Consider the following 19,458-nt stretch of genomic DNA (forward strand, 5'->3'; position numbering starts at 1 on the left):
CTCTGCGGAGCTCTAATAACAGAATGCGCTATGAACCACTGCAGAGAAGGATCTGACTCGCCATGTGGATCACAAATAATCTTTTGTCAGTATAACCTGCATGAAAAATCTTTCTTTTCCTTGTTCTTAAGCCTCCGGACATCCAAACTCCCTGTATCTTGACAGTTTACACAGCGGAGGGAGCTGGCCGCCGTCACCTTCTCCAGGCCTTCAGGGAACTCATCCGTCCAGGTTATCATTCATTACTCAGCTAAAATCTCCAGTAATAATCACCAGACAATGACTCCATTTAAGTGATTTAATGCTGCAGAGGAAAAATGTGGAGGAACAAATACAAACCCTACAACACACTGGCGTTCTCCTAAAAACCCACAGGGATTCCTGCTTTCCTTCCACATCACAAGGGGCGAGCTGTGAAGAGTTCTGTGGATAAACTCTGACTCCAGGGCGGTAGGTGGTGCGCTGACAAGAGAGGAGCTCATGGCTGCCATCTTGTTCTCAATGGTCTCTTCTGTGTTCAGATGGGTTCAGTCAGAGGTGCAACTGCCGGCAGATTCCCGCCCTTGAGGTCAGGACCAGCGCACCTCGTGGTCCTGTCATTTGTGCCCCCCACATTGCAGCTTAGAACTCTAGTTATCAGCAAACCTAAAGAAACCGCAAAACCCCCTTACCCCGAAATAAAAGGCTGAAGGAAAAATGGAGTGGGGGAGAACAAAAGAGCAAAGGAGGACAAGTTGTTGAGGAGAGCCATAAGATCAAATACTTAATTAACCTCAACACATAAGGTAATTGAGAGAAACAACCTATAACATGTATTGTTTAACCTTACATAAGTTTTCCTCAGACAAAGTAAGACACTTAAGATGGCTGCCATCTCCTATACCAGAGCCATGTGCTCTGGTATCCAAGATGAACAATGAAGACACTGAAGATGGCCGCCATTTCCTGTTTTAGCATGCCGCATGGTCTGGTATCCAAGATGACGCCCATCCTGATGACCTCATGGATCCACCCACAGCGACGCCCACCCTGATGACCTCACGGACCAACCCACCTTGATGACCTCATGGATCCGCCCATGGACTTGCTCATGCCCAACCCACTAACCAATGGAATACATCCGATCACTCCCATTTTAGAGCTAACCGAGCCCCCTTACAGGAGATATATAACATTGTGTTTGACTAATAAATCTCTTCTTGGAGCTGAGCCACACATTGATCAAGGAGAGTTACAGCTGACTGTGTCTGGTGTATTTCTTTAGTGCACATGATCAATATCCATTAGGCCAGGAGTAGGCAACTAGAGAATTGAACATTTTATTAATTGTTCAACCCTAATATTTGGCGCCCAACGTGGGGCCAGCAGAGGAGAGCCCTGAACCCTGTAAAACCGGCGAGTGGAACGGCTGGATGCACTGAGTACCCCGAACCTGGAGACTGATCAACTCCTTAACAGAACACGGTAAGTCTGCTGATTTTTTATAATCTGTAGTCTTTACCTGTGTCCTTCGGGGTATCCTGTGCAGATTGCCTGACCGTGTCCGGTTTTCTTGGTATCTGTAAGACGGCAGAAAGGGTATCTCCGCTGCTGGTCATTTAATTGCAAGAACCGTCACATGTTTTAGTTGCCTACTGCCTGTTACATGTTGTGAAGAGGGGAGATGACTGATAGTGAAGAGAAGTATTGTGTAAGGACAGTCAAAGCAGGTTTCTAAGAAAGAAAAAAAAAAGCAAGTGTTTACAGAGGGCTAGAGGCAAGTGATAAAACAGGAAAAACGGGTTTTTACACTGGTAGTTAGGAGAAGCATTGTGTTTGGAACAGGACAGGTTTCTAGGAAGGAGTGAGCAAGTGTTTACAGAAAGAAAAGCATGTGGTAGGACGGGAAAAACAAGTTTTGTTTTTTTTTAGGGAAGGAAAGCAAGCAAGTGTAGAAAAATAATTTTTGTCTGTGGTATACGGTTGTCGCCTGTGATAAGATTTTCAGTTCTGTACAAGAGAGACTAGGACCTGGAGTAATTGACTCGGCCTAGGGGGGCCCGGTAAATCTTGGAGCAATTGGCTCAGTTCGGGCATAATAAATTGTGTAGCGGCTCATTGAAACTTGGAGCAATTGGCTCAGTTTGGGCCAATTAAATTTATAGTTTTTCTTTTTTTGCCCCGTGACATTGAGTAATTGACTCTGCACGGGGACCGGTAAGTTAGGGAGCAATTTGACAAAGTAGGGAAGAATTGGTTTGTAAAGTACGGAGCACGGAAGTCAGACAGGGACCACGTGACAAGAAGCAATGGGAACTGAGTACTACAGACTCAGTTCCCTTTAGAATCTCAGGTTTGAGTCATCTCCCCCGTCTTATTGTTTGTTTGGTGTTTGTTATCTTGATAGATAGATATATATACTGTGTATCTATAGAAAGATGGAGAAAGTAATGCAGTTCTGCCGTATAGGCACTAAGCCAAATTCAGATGGCAAGTTAGACTCATGCACACTAGTGGAAATTGTGTGGAATGCCAGAAGGGGGGGATGGTTACAGCCCCTGGAGTGTAAGCTTGTCTTGAAAGAAAGAAAAGGTATCCTAGAAGATAATGGATTGTTGTCTATTGCTAGGGCAGGAGAAAGAGTCTCTGAAAGTCTGTATAAAAAAAAAAAAAAAATGGAAATTGGGTAGAAGAGAAAAGGAATAGAAAGAATAGAGTTTTGAGTTGTGTATTACAAAACCATTTTGTTAATGGCGAATGTGTTAAATGTGATAGCAGCCAAAATGGTGGCCCAGAGCCATGTGGTAAATGTAATGGCGGCCATTTTGTTAATGGCGAATGTGTTAAATGTGATAGCAGCCAAAATGGTGGCCCAGAGCCATGTGCTAAATGTAATGGCGGCCATCTTGTTGGTGGTAAATACAATTCTGACGGCAGCCATTTTGTTGGTGGTAAATATAATTCTGATGGCGGCCATCTTGTTAGTGGTAAATATAATTCTGACGGCGGCCATCTTGTTGGTTGTAAATATAATTCTGACGGCGGCCATCTTGTTGGTGGTAAATATAATTCTGACGGCGGCCATCTTGTTGGTGGTAAATGTAATTCTGACGGCAGCCATGTTGTGGATGGCGAATGTGCTGCTCCTGGTGGTGAACATCTCAGATTAAGGGCTACACGCCACATCACCAAATCCTTGTTACCCAGTAATGACCACTAACGGCCAATACTATATTCCTTCGGGAAGTGAACAGGCTTTACCCATGTTTCCTATCTCAGTTGTTTCCAATGGGGCACCAACCCTTTCCCCTATCACTCCTGTTGTGAATCCAGCAGTCCTCCCACCTGGATCGTCCCCAGCACCTACCCTTTCTACTGTCACTTCCACTGCCAATTTAGCCGCACACCCACATGAGATGCTCCAAGCAGCGGCCTCTCCTCCCAATGCTTCCACAACAGCACTCTCATGCAGTCTACCTAACCCTATACCTGGTACCTCACAGGCTGTCTCGCAGCCAAGTGCACACCTGTATGGGACGGTGGCAACTGTAACAAGGGGGGCTCAATGTGGGAGGGGGATACCAATAGCACAGGAAGCACAAAGGGGAGGGAATGTTGGCAACCTATTTTTGAAAAAGAACTTCCTGAGGGACCCTTGTTAGTGGTGGGAAAGGGTGACATAACATTGGAGACAGACGCTATTGTTAATGCTGCCAATTCTCGGTTAGAGCACAACGGAGGTGTAGCTAGAGCTATAGTGGAAGCAGGAGGGGCGACTATTCAAGCTGACAGTCAAATCATTTTTGAGTCACGTGGTCAGATAGCTGTTGGGGACATAGCGGTGACTAAAGCTGGCAATCTTCCATGTAGAATGATCATACATGCTGTGACCCCTACTTATGACCCTATTCATCCAGACGTTAGTGCTCAACAACTTCGTGCAGCAATAACTCGCATTTTAGAGTATGCAAATATTAGTGAGCACATTGAGACCTTGACAATTCCCGCCATTGGTGTTGGCATTTTCGGTTTCCCTGTTCATGCATGTACAAGGGAAATTGTTGAAATTATAATAAACAAGTGTAGCCCCCCAAGCATTTGCTGCCTCTCTGAAATCAGGTTAATTAGTAATGAGGACAGGACTGTTAAAGCTTTTAAGACTGCCTGCATCACCTGGACCCCACACCATGATACTGGAGCTGCCCAAATAGGGCCCCTCATTCCAGGACTGTTACCTCCTCCTGCTCCTCATAAACAAGGGATTACATCTGTACTCGCGGTGCCATCTCTACTCCCGCCTCAGGTGCCACCACCAACAGTGCCAATGCTCATGTCTGAAGAGCCCACCCTCTATGTCAAGTTTACACCCCAGCAAGCTGCTACTCTGTTGAACCAGCTTCCAGATCCAGAAAAACAGCCGATGCCTTTCTACAGGAGCATGCTTCAAATACAAAGGAATTACTCAGCCACGTGGCAAGATCTCATTTTCCCTGGCAAATCTTAAAGCGGGCGATGCATATTGGCCTGTTATGGAGGCCGCATTCAATGATGCCTCACTTGCCAGTGACACAACATGGGACTCTGGTATTTTGTTTTGCCAACAACTTAAGACATGGGCCTTGGATAAGTTGGCGGATCAGTCAACATCTTTCAAGGATGTCACGCAGGAACCAGGGGAATCAGTGGAGAGATATCATGCTCGTTTAGCCCAAATGTTTAATGACCTCGGCTTCAGTAACCAAATAAAAGTTCAACGGACACTGCTCGTCTCCTCTTTTGTTGAAGGCCTACGAGAAGCCCTGAGGAAGCAATTTCAAGCAATCAGACCTGAATATGCTACATTGGATCCTAAGGATGTTTTAACAATAGCTAAGGGATTCGAAAAAACACTCCCTGAGAAATTGATACCCTCAAACAAAAAGACCCATATTCTATGGACTGATGTGCAATATCAAAACCAGCAACTTCTATCACCTCGTAGCAAAAACGTCTGCTTCAATTGTGGCAACCCAGGTCACCAAAAACGAGATTGTAGGGTCCCTTTTCCAAGACGCAGATTCAGGAATTACAACGAGGATAATCGCAGATTCAACTATCCTCGTTACAATGACCAATACTACGAACGACCACTACAAGCTCAGATGCATCCCGATGTCAATCACACCGCAGCTCTGATGGATCTAAGCACCCGATAGGACAAGGGCAAGCCCGTGTCCACTACTTTGGCTTCCATGTCTGGTCCTATAGCCAAAGTAACTATCAACGTTCAAGGCAAACCCTTACCGTTTCTTGTGGATACAGGTGCAGCCAGAAGTGTTATCAGATTACAGGACCTGCCTTTTCCCGATCTGATATCCTCTGAAGCCGTGACATGCGTGGGAGTGGATGGCAAGCCTACTTCTAACAAGCTCACCCGTAAGATACAGGTTGGACCATACGAAGGTATGTTTATGCGTCTAGTAGTGTCCCCCACTTGTCCTACCAACCTTCTGGGAGCAGACCTTCTCCAAAAGCTGAGAGCAACTATAGCTTATTCATCAGATGGTCTCACCATCACCATCACTGACCCGCTCGATCCGAGCGAAGAGTGTCAACTTCAAGCTGCACCTCTGCTTATGATGATGGATGAAGCTGCTAAAACAGTCTCGAGTGTTCCGCCAGAAGTGATGTCACAAGTTCCATCTACTCTATGGTCTACTGGCCCTGAAGATATTGGACGTCTTGCTGTGCCCCCGATGCGGGTCATTCTTAAACCTGGAGCTCAGCTTCCAAGGGTGCCCCAATATCCACTCAAATCTGTCCAAGAAGAGTCTTTGGCCACTCAAATCAAGACTCTCTTGGAGAACGGGGCACTAGTCAAATGTAACTCTCCCTGTAACACACCTTTGTTTCCAGTAAAGAAGAGGACATTAAAAGGAGAAGCTCCAAAGTATCGTATGGTTCAAGATCTCCGGGCTGTTAACGCAGCAACTGTACTAGAAAGTCCAATTGTGCCCAATCCACATACATTGCTGTCAGAAATACCATCAGATGCAGAACGTTTCACTGTCATAGACCTGGCCAATGCTTTCTTCAGCATACCACTGCATTCAGAAGATTGGTACCTGTTTGCTTTCACTTACAGAGGATCACAATATACCTGGACGGTCTTACCACAAGGAGCACAGAACTCACCAAGTCATTTCTCTCAGGCCCTTGCCACTTGTCTACAGCCATGGAGAGAGATTAACCATCAAGTTGTCCTCCTTCAATATGTGGATGATCTCCTACTATGCTGTCCTAATCAGGCGACCGCTGAAGAGTCAAGTCTCAGTCTTCTTCTTCATCTTGCACAACAAAACTGTAAGGTGTCCCTCAACAAAGTCCAGTGGTGTCAGCCTAAAGTCGTGTTTTTAGGCCACTGTCTCTCTCCGAAATTGAAACACCTAACGGATGAAAGGAAGCTTGCTATTAAGACCGTTCCTCTACCAAAAGGACCTAAGCAGTTACAAGCTTTTTTGGGACTTATCACATATTGTCGCCAATGGATTCCAGACGCCTCCAAGCTGATGCAACCGTTGTACGATGACCTTAAGACGTCAGCATTTCCACTATGTCCCAAATCTGTTGAAGCCTTCTATGCTCTTAAACAGGCCATACAGTCTGCACCAGCTCTTGGAATCCCAAATTATCAACTGCCTTTTTACTTGTTTGTCAGTGAAGTAGCAGGACATGCTTCCGGAGTCCTAGCACAAAAACATGGGGGAAGAACAAGACCAATCGGCTACTACTCTGCCCGCCTGGACTCTGTGTCTCAAGCTTCCCCGACTTGCCTCAAAGCTGTTCATGCTGCACATATGCTTCTGGACAAAACTTCTGATATCATCTTAGGACATCGGGTTCTCTTAATGGCTCCACACGACATAAAAGCTATTCTAGGCCAGACTCAACCTAAACACCTGTCGCTACAGCGTCATATGAGACTCCAATGTTCCCTCTTGATTCCGGATAATGTCACTCTTGTCCGCTGCACCATCCTCAACCCGTCCACGCTGCTTCCTCTTTCCAGGGGGGATGTGGATGATGATACTGATGCTCTCGGAGAAGATGCCTCTACACACTCAGAGGATCATGACTGTCTCGAACAAATGCAGGAAGAAGCAGCCTCCAAGAAAAACGTGTCTGAAGACCCACTCCCACATGCTGACCTGACGTTCTTCACTGATGGTTCCAGATTTGCAGATGAAACTGGAAGATTCCATACGGGGTATGCCGTGGTTACACATGACCAGGTCATCTCAGCTGGATCGCTACCACCGCACATGTCTGCACAAGAAGCGGAACTTAAAGCTTTGACGTTGGCTTGTCAGGAAGCGACGGAGAAGGTGGTCAACATCTACACGGATGCAAGATACGCTTTTGGAGTGGCTCATGACTTCGGCAGTATCTGGGCAGCCAGAGGATACCTAACGTCCAGTGGAACTCCTGTAAAACATGCTGCTATCATACAAGAACTTGTGGCCGCTCTAGATCTACCTTTGGAGGTTGCAGTAATCAAGATCAAAGCTCACGGGAGATTGGATTCTCCAGAAGCAAGGGGGAATTTCTTTGCTGACAAAACAGCAAAAACCTATGCTGTGCATCCATTCGGGAAAGAAAAAGCAGCGGTGTACGTGTCACAAGACACTGAAGAAGGGACTAAAGGCTCTCTTATGAGAATCATCCATCTACATCAAGACAAGACATCAGATGATGAAAAGAAGTCATGGCAAGAAGGAGGAGCTAAAAAGGATGAAGATGGAGTCTGGAGGATGAACAAAAAGGTCTGTCTACCCCGCAATCTGTACCCTTCAGTGACAGAATGGGCACACGGTATCACCCACAGAGGCAAGAATCAGATGAATGACCTAATTTGGAAGACTTATATGGCACCTGGAATCTCTACTGTTACCCAAAAATATTGCAAGTCCTGCCTTGTGTGTGCAACATGCAATCCAGCACCGCCTCAGAAAGTTACTCAGAAACATTTGGCTAAACCACTTTATCCCTTTCAGAGGATTCTGATTGATCACATTCAAATGCCAAAAGTAGGGAAGTACGAGTATGTACTGGTAGTGACTGACATGTTCTCAGGATGGCCCGAAGCCTATCCAGTAACAAACATGACTGCCAGAGTGACTGTTAAGAGCCTGATGACTGAAGTAGTCTGTAGATATGGGGTCCCAGAGGTAATTGAGAGTGACCAAGTACCCGCATTCACTGCAGTACTGACTAAGGAACTATGGACACTGGTGGGAGCGGATTTGGGTTTACATACTCCATATCACCCTCAGAGCAGTGGGAAAGTAGAAAGATTGAATGGCACCTTGAAAAATAAAATACTGAAAGCCAGTCAGGAGGTCAGACTTTCTTGGACAGACATTTTGCACGTTGCCTTATACTCAGTCAGAAACACTCCAAGGGGTCCCACTAAACTCACACCATACGAGATTCTTTTTGGGGGGCCTCCGAGGTTGGGTCAATATTTTCCACAACAGCTAGCCTTAGGAAGTGATACTCTTGTAAAATATGTAATTGTTGTTACTAAAGAACTGTCAATAACACATGTACAAGTTTTATCATCCATTCCAGGTCCAGATTCCAGTGACGGTACCCATACTTTCTAACCTGGTGACTACATGCTGGTAAAGACGTTCATCAGAAAAAAACATTCCTGGAGTCGAGATTTGAGGGTCCCTACCAAGTGCTCCTGACTACTCCTACTTCGGTCAGGATTGCTGAGCGCCTCCTGGATCCATCTCTCACATTGTAAACTTCTTAGACAGGTAGGGACAGAGTAGGATCTGACATGCTTGTCAAAGTCCAGCTACAAAGGGAGGTTTTCCACAAGGGAAAACTTGTCTCAAACTGGTGAAAACTCCAATTCCCCCTCCCGGGCAAGACGGTCAGATCTAGGATGTGTACAACAGGGTAAGTCGCATGTGTATTTTACTCTAAGTAACCATGGAGATGGGAGATTGGAGAGTAATAGATCCAGCAGGTTGGGAAGTCCCGAGGACACTGGTAACACGCTCCGATATACCTCCTCAGTATACCCATAATTGGTCACACATTCTCTGGTGTCTATAGCATCCATATTGTCATGAAGCCTCTGATGTCATAATAACACTTAACATCGATGGGTTAGGGAACCACGGTGGGATCAAGATAAAAGAAAAGGTTAATAAAGTATTTAGGGGGGACTGTTGAGGAGAGCCATAAGATCAAATACTTAATTAACCTCAACACATAAGGTAATTGAGAGAAACAACCTATAACATGTATTGTTTAACCTTACATAAGTTTTCCTCAGACAAAGTAAGACACTTAAGATGGCTGCCATCTCCTATACCAGAGCCATGTGCTCTGGTATCCAAGATGAACAATGAAGACACTGAAGATGGCCGCCATTTCCTGTTTTAGCATGCCGCATGGTCTGGTATCCAAGATGACGCCCATCCTGATGACCTCATGGATCCACCCACAGCGACGCCCACCCTGATGACCTCACGGGCCAACCCACCTTGATGACCTCATGGATCCGCCCATGGACTTGCTCATGCCCAACCCACTAACCAATGGAATACATCCGATCACTCCCATTTTAGAGCTAACCGAGCCCCCTTACAGGAGATATATAACATTGTGTTTGACTAATAAATCTCTTCTTGGAGCTGAGCCACACATTGATCAAGGAGAGTTACAGCTGACTGTGTCTGGTGTATTTCTTTAGTGCACATGATCAATATCCATTAGGCCAGGAGTAGGCAACTAGAGAATTGAACATTTTATTAATTGTTCAACCCTAATAAAGTGACTACTGATCCAGGAATGAATCCCACCCCGATCCCATCCCAACTTCCCTCCACCCGAGCCATAACATTAAAAAGCGCCCTCTATCACACAACGCCTCATAAAGCCAGGGAGTCTATCCTCATCACCGCTCCATCCGGTGAACCCCGATGTAACAGGCCAGAATATACCCCGTCCCAGACCACGGCTTACCCTAAAAGTAACATCTTGTCTGGATACATGAGGAATACGATGCATCGCTGGGATGACTCTCTTACTGACTGTAGTAAAACAGGTACAGGTTCATGGTTTCTCGGAGCGGTGGTCCCCAACATTCTCCACCTTAGCCACATCCAGCTCCGGCTCCCTCAAAGTAGTGACACCCAGAGACCCATTACCAGTATATGAGAGCCAAAGCTCAGAAATCACCCTGAGTCAGTACACCAAGATCCAGGGCTTCCCACAGTCAGTATTCTTCCATCAAGCACTCCCACCAAACTATCACATCCAGCTTCAAGCACCTCCTGTGCCAGGTAGTGTCATCTCCTGGTTACCAAACATCATTTATGTTCCAATCCCAAGGCCAGAATATGCGCATCCTGATCACAAACCCCACCATGTGGAGACCTCCTCTTCACAGCTGTTATCAGCACCCACCCAGCATGGGGTCACAAGCCCACAACCCACATGTGGCTCCACTGGCTGGTCACAAACCCCACCATGTGGAGACCTGCTCTTCACAGCTGTTATCAGCACCCACCGGCAGGGGGTCACAAGCCCACAACCCACATATGGCTCCACTGGCTGGTTACAAACCCCACCATGTGGAGACCTCCTCTTCACAGCTGTTATCAGCACCCACCCAGCTGGGGGTCACAAGCCCACAACCCACATGTGGCTCCACTGGCTGGTCACAAACCCCACCATGTGGAGACCTGCTCTTCACAGCTGTTATCAGCACCCACCGGCAGGGGGTCACAAGCCCACAACCCACATATGGCTCCACTGGCTGGTCACAAACCTCACCATGTGGAGACCTGCTCTTCACAGCTGTTATCAGCACCCACCCAGCAGGGGGTCACGAGCCCACAACCCACATGTGGTTCCACTGGCTGGTCACAAACCCCACCATGTGGAGACCTCCTCTTCACAGCTGTTATCAGCACCCACCCAGCATGGGGTCACAAGCCCACAACCCACATGTGGCTCCACTGGCTGGTCACAAACCCCACCATGTGGAGACCTGCTCTTCACAGCTGTTATCAGCACCCACCCAGCATGGGGTCACAAGCCCACAACCCACATGTGGCTCCACTGGCTGGTCACAAATCCCACCATGTGGAGATCTACTCTTCACAGCTGTTATCAGCACCCACCCAGCATGGGGTCACAAGCCCACAACCCACATGTGGCTCCACTGGCTGGTCACAAACCCCACCATGTGGAGACCTGCTCTTCACAGCTGTTATCAGCACCCACCCAGCATGGGGTCACAAGCCCACAACCCACATGTGGCTCCACTGGCTGGTCACAAACCCCACCATGTGGAGACCTGCTCTTCACAGCTGTTATCAGCACCCACCGGCAGGGGGTCACAAGCCCACAACCCACATGTGGCTCCACTGGCTGGTCACAAACCCCACCATGTGGAGACCTGCTCTTCACAGCTGTTATCAGCACCCACCGGCAGGGGGTCACAAGCACATAACCCACATATGGCTCCTCTGGCTGGTCACAAACCCCACCATGTGGAGACCTGCTCTTCACAGCTGTTATCAGCACCCACCTAGCAGGGGGTCACAAGCCCACAACCCAGATATGGCTCCTCTGGCTGGTCACAAACCCCACCATGTGGAGACCTGCTCTTCACAACTGTTATCAGCACCCACCTAGCAGGGGGTCACAAGCACATAACCCACATATGGCTCCTCTGGCTGGTCACAAACCCCACCATGTGGAGACCTGCTCTTCACAGCTGTTATCAGCACCCACCTAGCAAGGGGTCACAAGCCCACAACCCAGATATGGCTCCTCTGGCTGGTCACAAACCCCACCATGTGGAGACCTGCTCTTCACAACTGTTATCAGCACCCACCTAGCAGGGGGTCACAAGCACATAACCCACATATGGCTCCTCTGGCTGGTCACAAACCCCACCATGTGGAGACCTGCTCTTCACAGCTGTTATCAGCACCCACCCAGCAGGGGGTCACAAGCCCACAACCCACATGTGGCTCCTCTGGCTGGTCACAAACCTCACCATGTGGAGACCTGCTCTTCACAGATGTTATCAGCACCCACCCAGCAGGGGGTCACGAGCCCACAACCCACATGTGGCTCCACAGGTTGAGAACCCCTGCTCTAGAGTAATCTGGGGAAATGTTCACTTTACCAACATTGTAGAAGATGTATGAAATGTGACAGATGCCTCACTTCGCTAAAAAGAAGAGACTGACCTTATATTCCCAGCAGAGGACTTCTCACTGCTGACGTTACAATGTATCAGTCTGACATCAGGCTATTATCTGACAGAGTGTGCAATGGTAACAAACACTCAGCTGGGAGACATATTAGGTTGGGAAGGGTTTGAGCCGCTCATTGTAATCAGAAATGTTTTTAGGGTACGTTTCCACGGTCAGGAAACTGCGGATTGGACGCCGTTGCATACAGTTGCATACATCCGCAGCGTCCAACCCGCAGCAGCCAGATGTTACAGCATAGTGGAGTGCACACACGCATCCGGCGGCCCTGCGTTTACGGACATGCGTCTTTTTAGAACGCAGCATGTCTGTTTACGATGTGGAGACACTCAGTCTCCGCAAGATAAATTACACAGTCTATGTATAGGACGCAGTGATTCACATGCAGAATCACCGCGCGTACAAAAGCCGGCAGCGCTGCATATACGGAACGTGGAAACATGCCCAAACTCTTAACAGCAAGCAGAGATATTGAGAATGAGAAAAAAAAAACAAAATTAGAAAGTTGTATAAAATATTGATGATAAAATGTCTGGATGAAACTTCAATAGATGACAATATTTCCAGAGAACAACCTGAGACAATGTGACCTGCGCTCCTCCCGCCAGCCCCGTACCTGGTCCCATGTCGCCGCTCCTCCTCGATTGTCGCCTTCATCCTCCTGCCCTGGGTTTTATAATTTACTGTTTGTCAGGCTGATGATGACATGATGTCGTCTTCTCTTCTTCTAATCTTGGCCCAGTTCCTGCCCTCTGAGTCCTGGGATCAACTGTTGCAACATTGTAACCAAACCGGAAAATCCTCCAGTTCTGAAACCTCCAACATCTGTCACCTGCCGATCTATGTTAGCGCTATATCAAAATAAAGATTATTATTATTATCTTCATGTCCAGCACTGATTCCAATCTGATGTATCTGTGCAGGAAAAAGCAAAGCTGATCGTATAGATGGACACATAGTACAGAAGATACAGTAATGTGCAAAATAATAGCAGCTGCATCCCCATAATCACAGCTATCCTCATAGATAGTATCGTCATGGTTCACACCGTGCTGCCAACAATATGTCAGGGATCCTGGGAGGATACCTTTATCGCCCCCACTACTCACACCAATTTGTCATGAACCGAGGTTGTTTGGTTGCCCCTGCTTCCTTCTGAAGGGGATTTATCTATTTCCCACTTCCTAGTTCCAGTTTGGAACTTGCAGCTCTCTGGCGCCCCCTTTACCCTCAGGTCAGATCAGGTACTGCACCTAGGGTAATTAGTCGCCAGAAAGGCTGCCTGCTATGTACTGGCTAATGGGCACACTGCAGCAAGGGTGATATAACTACTCCCACTCAGGCAGAAACAATAATTATCAACGCCGCCGTCGCTACAAAGATTCCCAAACACACAGTGACTGCACCAGCAGGATAGTGAGTGCAGCTCTGCTCAGCTGCTGCTCATTGTGTTGATTGTGGGTGCGGTTGCTGCTGATCCTGCTGTCTGCTCCTCAGCTCCAGAGAAGCACCAGCTCTCCACCCGGGGACCTGCTCTTTCTCTCCTACCCAGGGAGGGAGTGGGTTTCCTGGGATGAGTGATGGAGCCAAGTCCCAGGCTTCTGCTTCCCGGGCCAGGCTGGCGGGGGCAAGAAGGAACCAGCAACCAGCCTGCACATCAGAGGACTCGGGGGTGAGATGCTCCACCAGGAGTCGCAGCAATGTGGCTCCTACTCCCCCCAGATCTGCAGAGACCCAGAGAAGCCACAAGGCTTCCAACATGGAGAAGAAGCCTGCCGGCGTGCATGATGGTGGTCCTTTTGGAGGAAAGCTGAGTGCTCACGGAGGTGAGCTTGACCTTACTGAGGAAAGTTGGGGGCTGCAGAGACCCCTGGAGTCTGTGTCCACCTATGGCTCCTGGGTCATGAGCCACCTCCGTGAGTATGAAGATGCAAGCAAGACCATCAGGAGGCTCCGAGAGGAGCTGCGCTGCACAAGCAACAAAGCTGCAGGTTCCTCCAAACCGAGAAAGACCCAACTCCAGGCTGAGGTAAAGAGAGTTAATGTCACGGGGAGACTAGGTAAGCTAAGGCTGGTTACCCGGGCCCCTGCGATATCCCTCAGACTAGGGAATACCCTGTCTGTCCCTCTCCCAGAATTTACACTGATGGTGTGCTTGTCTGGGCTGCCAGGCCTGACCCTGACTCCTGTTTCAGTCCTATGCTGAAACCACCCCCCGCCACCCAGTGAATAGACCACACACCAACCCCCACAGAAAGCACAGACAGGGAAAACCAAAAAACGCACCACGCCGCAGACACACAGGAAAACACGATAATGTGCCCAGGGCAAAACAAATACAAATATAGGAAGGAGATATCACAAAGGATAATACACCACCAGATACGATATTACTCTCCAAGACCACCACTCCAGACCGGAATCACAAGGCACGAGGCACAAGCTATAATCGAAAAAAAAAACAAAAAAAAAACAAAAAGCCAGCTCACCAGGCAGCCCAGCAGGTGCACGGAACTTCCACGTTGATGTGCGTGGTGTTGAACAAGCCAAGGAAAAAGGATTCGTTCCAGCTCCAGAGAGTAAAATTCCAATTCTTTATTAATCCATATTAAAATTACAGGCTGAATTACTCCTCTATGTATGGTAGGAAACGAGCTACGCGTTTCGATCTTAGCAGATCTTTGTCAGAGCTACAAATAAATAGACATTTGACTTCATATAGCCACCGTCAGCCAATAATCAACTGACCCAAAATCACATGACAGAGACAGGTCCTGCTGATATAAAAAGTGTGCACATATAAAAACATCATTACATTTAAACAATTATACAGATATAAACATATTTAAAATAAACTTTTATCCTCCAAAACTCATGACACAAAAACCCTAATAATGGTACATCAACTCATTACGTTTATTGAGACCTGCAGGAAAGCGAGTGTTCAGGTGATAAATCCAGAACGCCTCCCGCATAAGAAGACAGCGTCTGAAATCACCTCCTCGCAAGGGTTTGTTAACTCTTTCAATACCATATGCACTGAAACCATCTGTGCTGCCTGCATGTTGAACATTAAAATGTCTAGATACTGCCGACATGGAACGACCTAAATCACCCGACCTCCCTATATCCCGTAAATGCTCCGTGATTCGTATTCTTAATTTACGGGAAGTACACCCTACATAAGACAGATTGCATATGATGCAATCAATCTTATAAACTACAAAGGCTGTATTGCAATTGATGTATTGTTTTATGTTAAAACACTGAGAGGCCGTGGAATTTTTGTATGTCTTGGTAACTAATGCATGAGCACATGTTATACATCTATTACCACCACACTTGTAGAAACCCGTATAATTTAGCCAGGTTCTACTCATGTTAGTATGAGTGCGGAACATACTTGGTGAAACCCTATTGCCGATAGTCAAAGCTTTCCTAGATATTACATTAATTCCAGTGCTTAAGATTGTGGCCAAACTGGCATCTTCATAGAGAATTGGTAGAAATTTATTAAGAAATATGTCATAAGAAAGAAGGTGACCTGTAGGATGTACTGTATTAAATCTTCAGAATAATCACTATAATTCTCCGAGAATTAAGCGCAATTGTAGTAATACAAATATCTTGAAAAATGAAATTGATGTAGCTTCGGGTAAATTGAGACGTCGTAATTATCCACCTTGGATGCTTGATAGAGCTCAGAAAATAATAGCCTCAAAAAAACGGGAGAATTTAATTGCACCTAAAAATTTGACTTCTTCAGCACCTTTGCTTGTTGATAGAAACAGCAAACCATATGTTTGTTTTCAGTTTAGTTCACAGTTTAACAGGGTAAAAAATATAGTTAATAAATTTCTACCAATTCTCTATGAAGATGCCAGTTTAAGCGAAGATGGAGCGGTACAAACGATTTGTTAATGGGAAGCTCAGATGGTACCTCCTCCTGAGCCTCGGCAATCTCAGCCTCAACCTCGGTTGTGAGAGCCGAGACCACTACACCCTTTTGGAGGATGGGTACCGGATCTTCCTGAGGTTCTCCCCCCGGAAAACACCTGGACAAAGCATCCGCCTTAGTGTTCTTAGACCCCGGTCGGTAAGTAACAAAAAAGTTGAATCTCGTGAAAAACAATGCCCAGCGAGCCTGCCTGGGGGACAGACGCTTGACTGACTCTAAATAAAGCAGATTTTTATGATCGATGATAACTGTAACCTGGTGGACCGACCCCTCCAAGAAGTGTCGCCATTCCTCAAATGCCAACTTGATAGCCAACAACTCCCTGTTGCCGATATCGTAGTTACGTTCGGCGGGCGACAGCTTCTTGGAAAAGTAAGCGCATGGACGCAACTCGCCCAAGGATGAGCCTTGAGACAGCACCGCCCCCACTCCAACCTCAGACGCATCGACTTCCACGGTTAATGGTTTCGATATGTCCGGTTGCACCAGAATGGGGGCCAAAGCAAAACTGTTCTTCAGGAAATCGAATGCGCGCACAGCAGCCTCAGGCCAGGCGGAGAAATTGGTACCATTTTTCCTCATGTCAGTGAGCGGTTTAGCAATGATAGAATTTTTTTTTATAAACTTTCTATAATAGTTAGAAAACCCAAGGAACCGCTGGAGCGCTTTTAGGTTATCAGGCCGTTCCCAAAGCAGCACTGCTTGCACCTTAGCGGCGTCCATTTTGTGGTGGTGGGTATGGATGAGGAAAATTCTTTGTCAGTGGTGCGGTTGTTGGTTTGGTGGAGGGGGTTATGGAGGTGGGTAATAGTGATACTGTTGGTGTGGATGTGGTCACCGGTTCGGATGTCACTCCAGTGGTGGCAGCACCTGTCAGCAGCTTTGCCGCTGTCACCTCCGGGGAAAATAGGGCCTCCTCCTCGTCTCTGGGCTCTGGGGATGGCATGTTGCAATGGCGTCTCCTGGAGGCTCTAAAGAAGGGGGAGAGATCACTAATAGTAGAGGGTTGAGAGGTTAATCTATCCTTCTGGATAGAGAGGCATGGCCTCGGGGCATTCCGAGAGCAAAGGGGGAGATACAGTGTGGTCCCTCCCAACAGCCGGGCCGGGTAGTGTGCGTAGAAATGTGGCCCATCTTCAGTGGAGGGGCAGTGATGCGTGTCCTTCAAAGTCAAAGGTTACGGAGCTCCTGCTGAGGATGGGCTTAAAGGCAATTGACATCTACGCCTTGGAACATCCCTAATCCACGCCTGAGTTTCATTTCAGCTTTGTTCGGCCAGAAGGGCTTGAGCTCTTCTGGTCGAATTATGAGTTGGCAAAAAATGAGCCCAGATGGCGAGACTTTGCCATTCAGGTAGTGTCTTGCCAAAACCAAGTCAAGAAAGTGACCGTGATTGTCTTGTTATGACATCATGACATGGCTTGGCCAATATGGAGAGGTGGTGGAAATGCCAAAGAAAAACCGTGAAGAGTTTGGCATCTGGTTGGGGGCCTGGATGTTTATGGTAAAACTTAAGCGTTCAGGTGGTTGCCCACATTCCATCATCTGCCTTCCTGGGTAGGGATCGTATCCAGGTATTCTACCAGGAGCAACCGAAGCTCTGTCACAGGTGCGATGACCCCACACACTTCAGTGCAAGCTACACTGTGCAGAAATGTACATTATGTGGGGATATTGGCCATCTTGCTGCATCTTGTGTGGAGATTAGGTGCCACCTGTGTGGTGAGTTAGGTCACCCATTCAGCCGTTGTCCTCGCTCCTTTGCTAATGCAGTCGTAACCCGGGTGGGAGAAAGCGGTGAGGCTGATTCTGCTGGGGAAGGAACTAGCAGGGGTGAGGGAGCTGAGGGGCCAATGAGGAAAGGCAATAAAAAGACGCTTGCCCAGCTGAGGCATCTAGACAAGCGCATGCAGGGAGCTAGGCAAGCCCCGGGCTACTGAGGTGGCCCCTGTCCTTGATGCCAGTCTTTCTGCGGAGGCCCCGAGAGATGATGAGTTGGATGAGGAGGTCAGGAGGATCCACAGAGAGGAAAGTACCACTGCCTCCGAATTCTCTCAATATGAAAGTATGGATGAGGATAATAGGCAGTGGCTAGAGGACAAGCATAAGCTCGGCACCAAAAAGAAGAGAAAGAAGGGAGATAAAACATCTTCACCCGCTCTGACCAAGGTACCTAACGAAGGAAAAACCCACTCCCCTCTGGTTGGTCTTTCTAACTGGTTACAAGCCCTTGAGAACATCTCTTCCTCTGAGGAGGAAGCTGAGGGTGAGGTTCTGGCTTCGGCGGGGATTACAGGGGGTGCCGAGTCTCTTTCTTCTGGGAATATAAGATCCTTGGAGGGAGGGACTGGCCCAGAGGCCTGACAGGAGGAAGATAAAAAGAAAAAATCTGGGAATGGATACCTCTATGTCATTAACCCCTTCACGCCGCGGCCCTTTTTCGTTTTTGCGTTTTGGTTTTTCGCTCCCCTCCTTCCCAGAGCCATAACTTTTTTATTTTTAAGTCAATATGGTCATGTGAGGGCTTATTTTTTGCGGGACGAGTTGTACTTTTGAACGACATCATTGGTTTTACCATTCTACTAGAAAACGGGAAAAAAATTCAAAGTGTGGTGAAATTGCAAAAAAAGTGCAATCCCACACTTGTTTTTTGTTTGGCTTTTTTGCTAGGTTCACTAAATGCTAAAACTGACCTGATATTATGATTCTCCGGGTCATTACGAGTTCATTGACACCAAACGTGTCTAGGTTATTTTTTTATCTAAGTGGTGAAAAAAAAACCTCAAAACTTTGCACAAAAAAAAAAAAAAGTGCCATTTTCCGATACCCGTAGCATCTCCATTTTTCGTGATCTGGGGTCGGTCGAGGGCTTATTTTTTTCATGCCGAGCTGACATTTTTAAAGATACCACGTTTGTGCAGATACGTTCTTTTGATCGCCCATTATTGCATTTTAATGCAATGTTGCAGCGACCAAAAAAACGTAATTCTGGCGTTTTGAATTTTTTTCTCGCTACGCTGTTTAGCAATCAGGTTAATGCTTTTTTTCTTGATAGATTGGTCGATTCTGAATGCGGCGATACCAAATATGTGTAGGTTTGATTTTTTTTTTAATTGTTTTATTTTGGATGGGGCGAAAGGGAGGTGATTTAAACTTTTATATTTTTTGTTACTTTTTTTTTCATATTTTTTTGTTACTTTTTTTTTTACTTTTGCCATGTTTCAATAGCCT

The 19,458-nt window shown here is 47.1% G+C and overlaps 1 protein-coding gene across 1 annotated transcript in view; it reads right to left on the bottom strand.

Moving 5' to 3' along the window:
- The window catches only part of LOC143769415 (alpha-2-macroglobulin-like protein 1), a 305,150-nt gene extending 292,240 nt beyond the window's left edge, over positions 1 to 12,910 (bottom strand). The window contains exon 1 of the mRNA XM_077257911.1: positions 12,886 to 12,910. Coding sequence (XP_077114026.1) covers positions 12,886 to 12,895 — 10 coding nt within the window. The 5' untranslated portion in view covers positions 12,896 to 12,910. The remainder of the gene's footprint in view (positions 1 to 12,885) is intronic.
- Positions 12,911 to 19,458: the final 6,548 nt, after the last annotated feature.

Source organism: Ranitomeya variabilis, chromosome 4, assembly GCF_051348905.1.
Source record: "Ranitomeya variabilis isolate aRanVar5 chromosome 4, aRanVar5.hap1, whole genome shotgun sequence".
In the NCBI taxonomy this organism is placed as follows: domain Eukaryota; kingdom Metazoa; phylum Chordata; class Amphibia; order Anura; family Dendrobatidae; genus Ranitomeya; species Ranitomeya variabilis.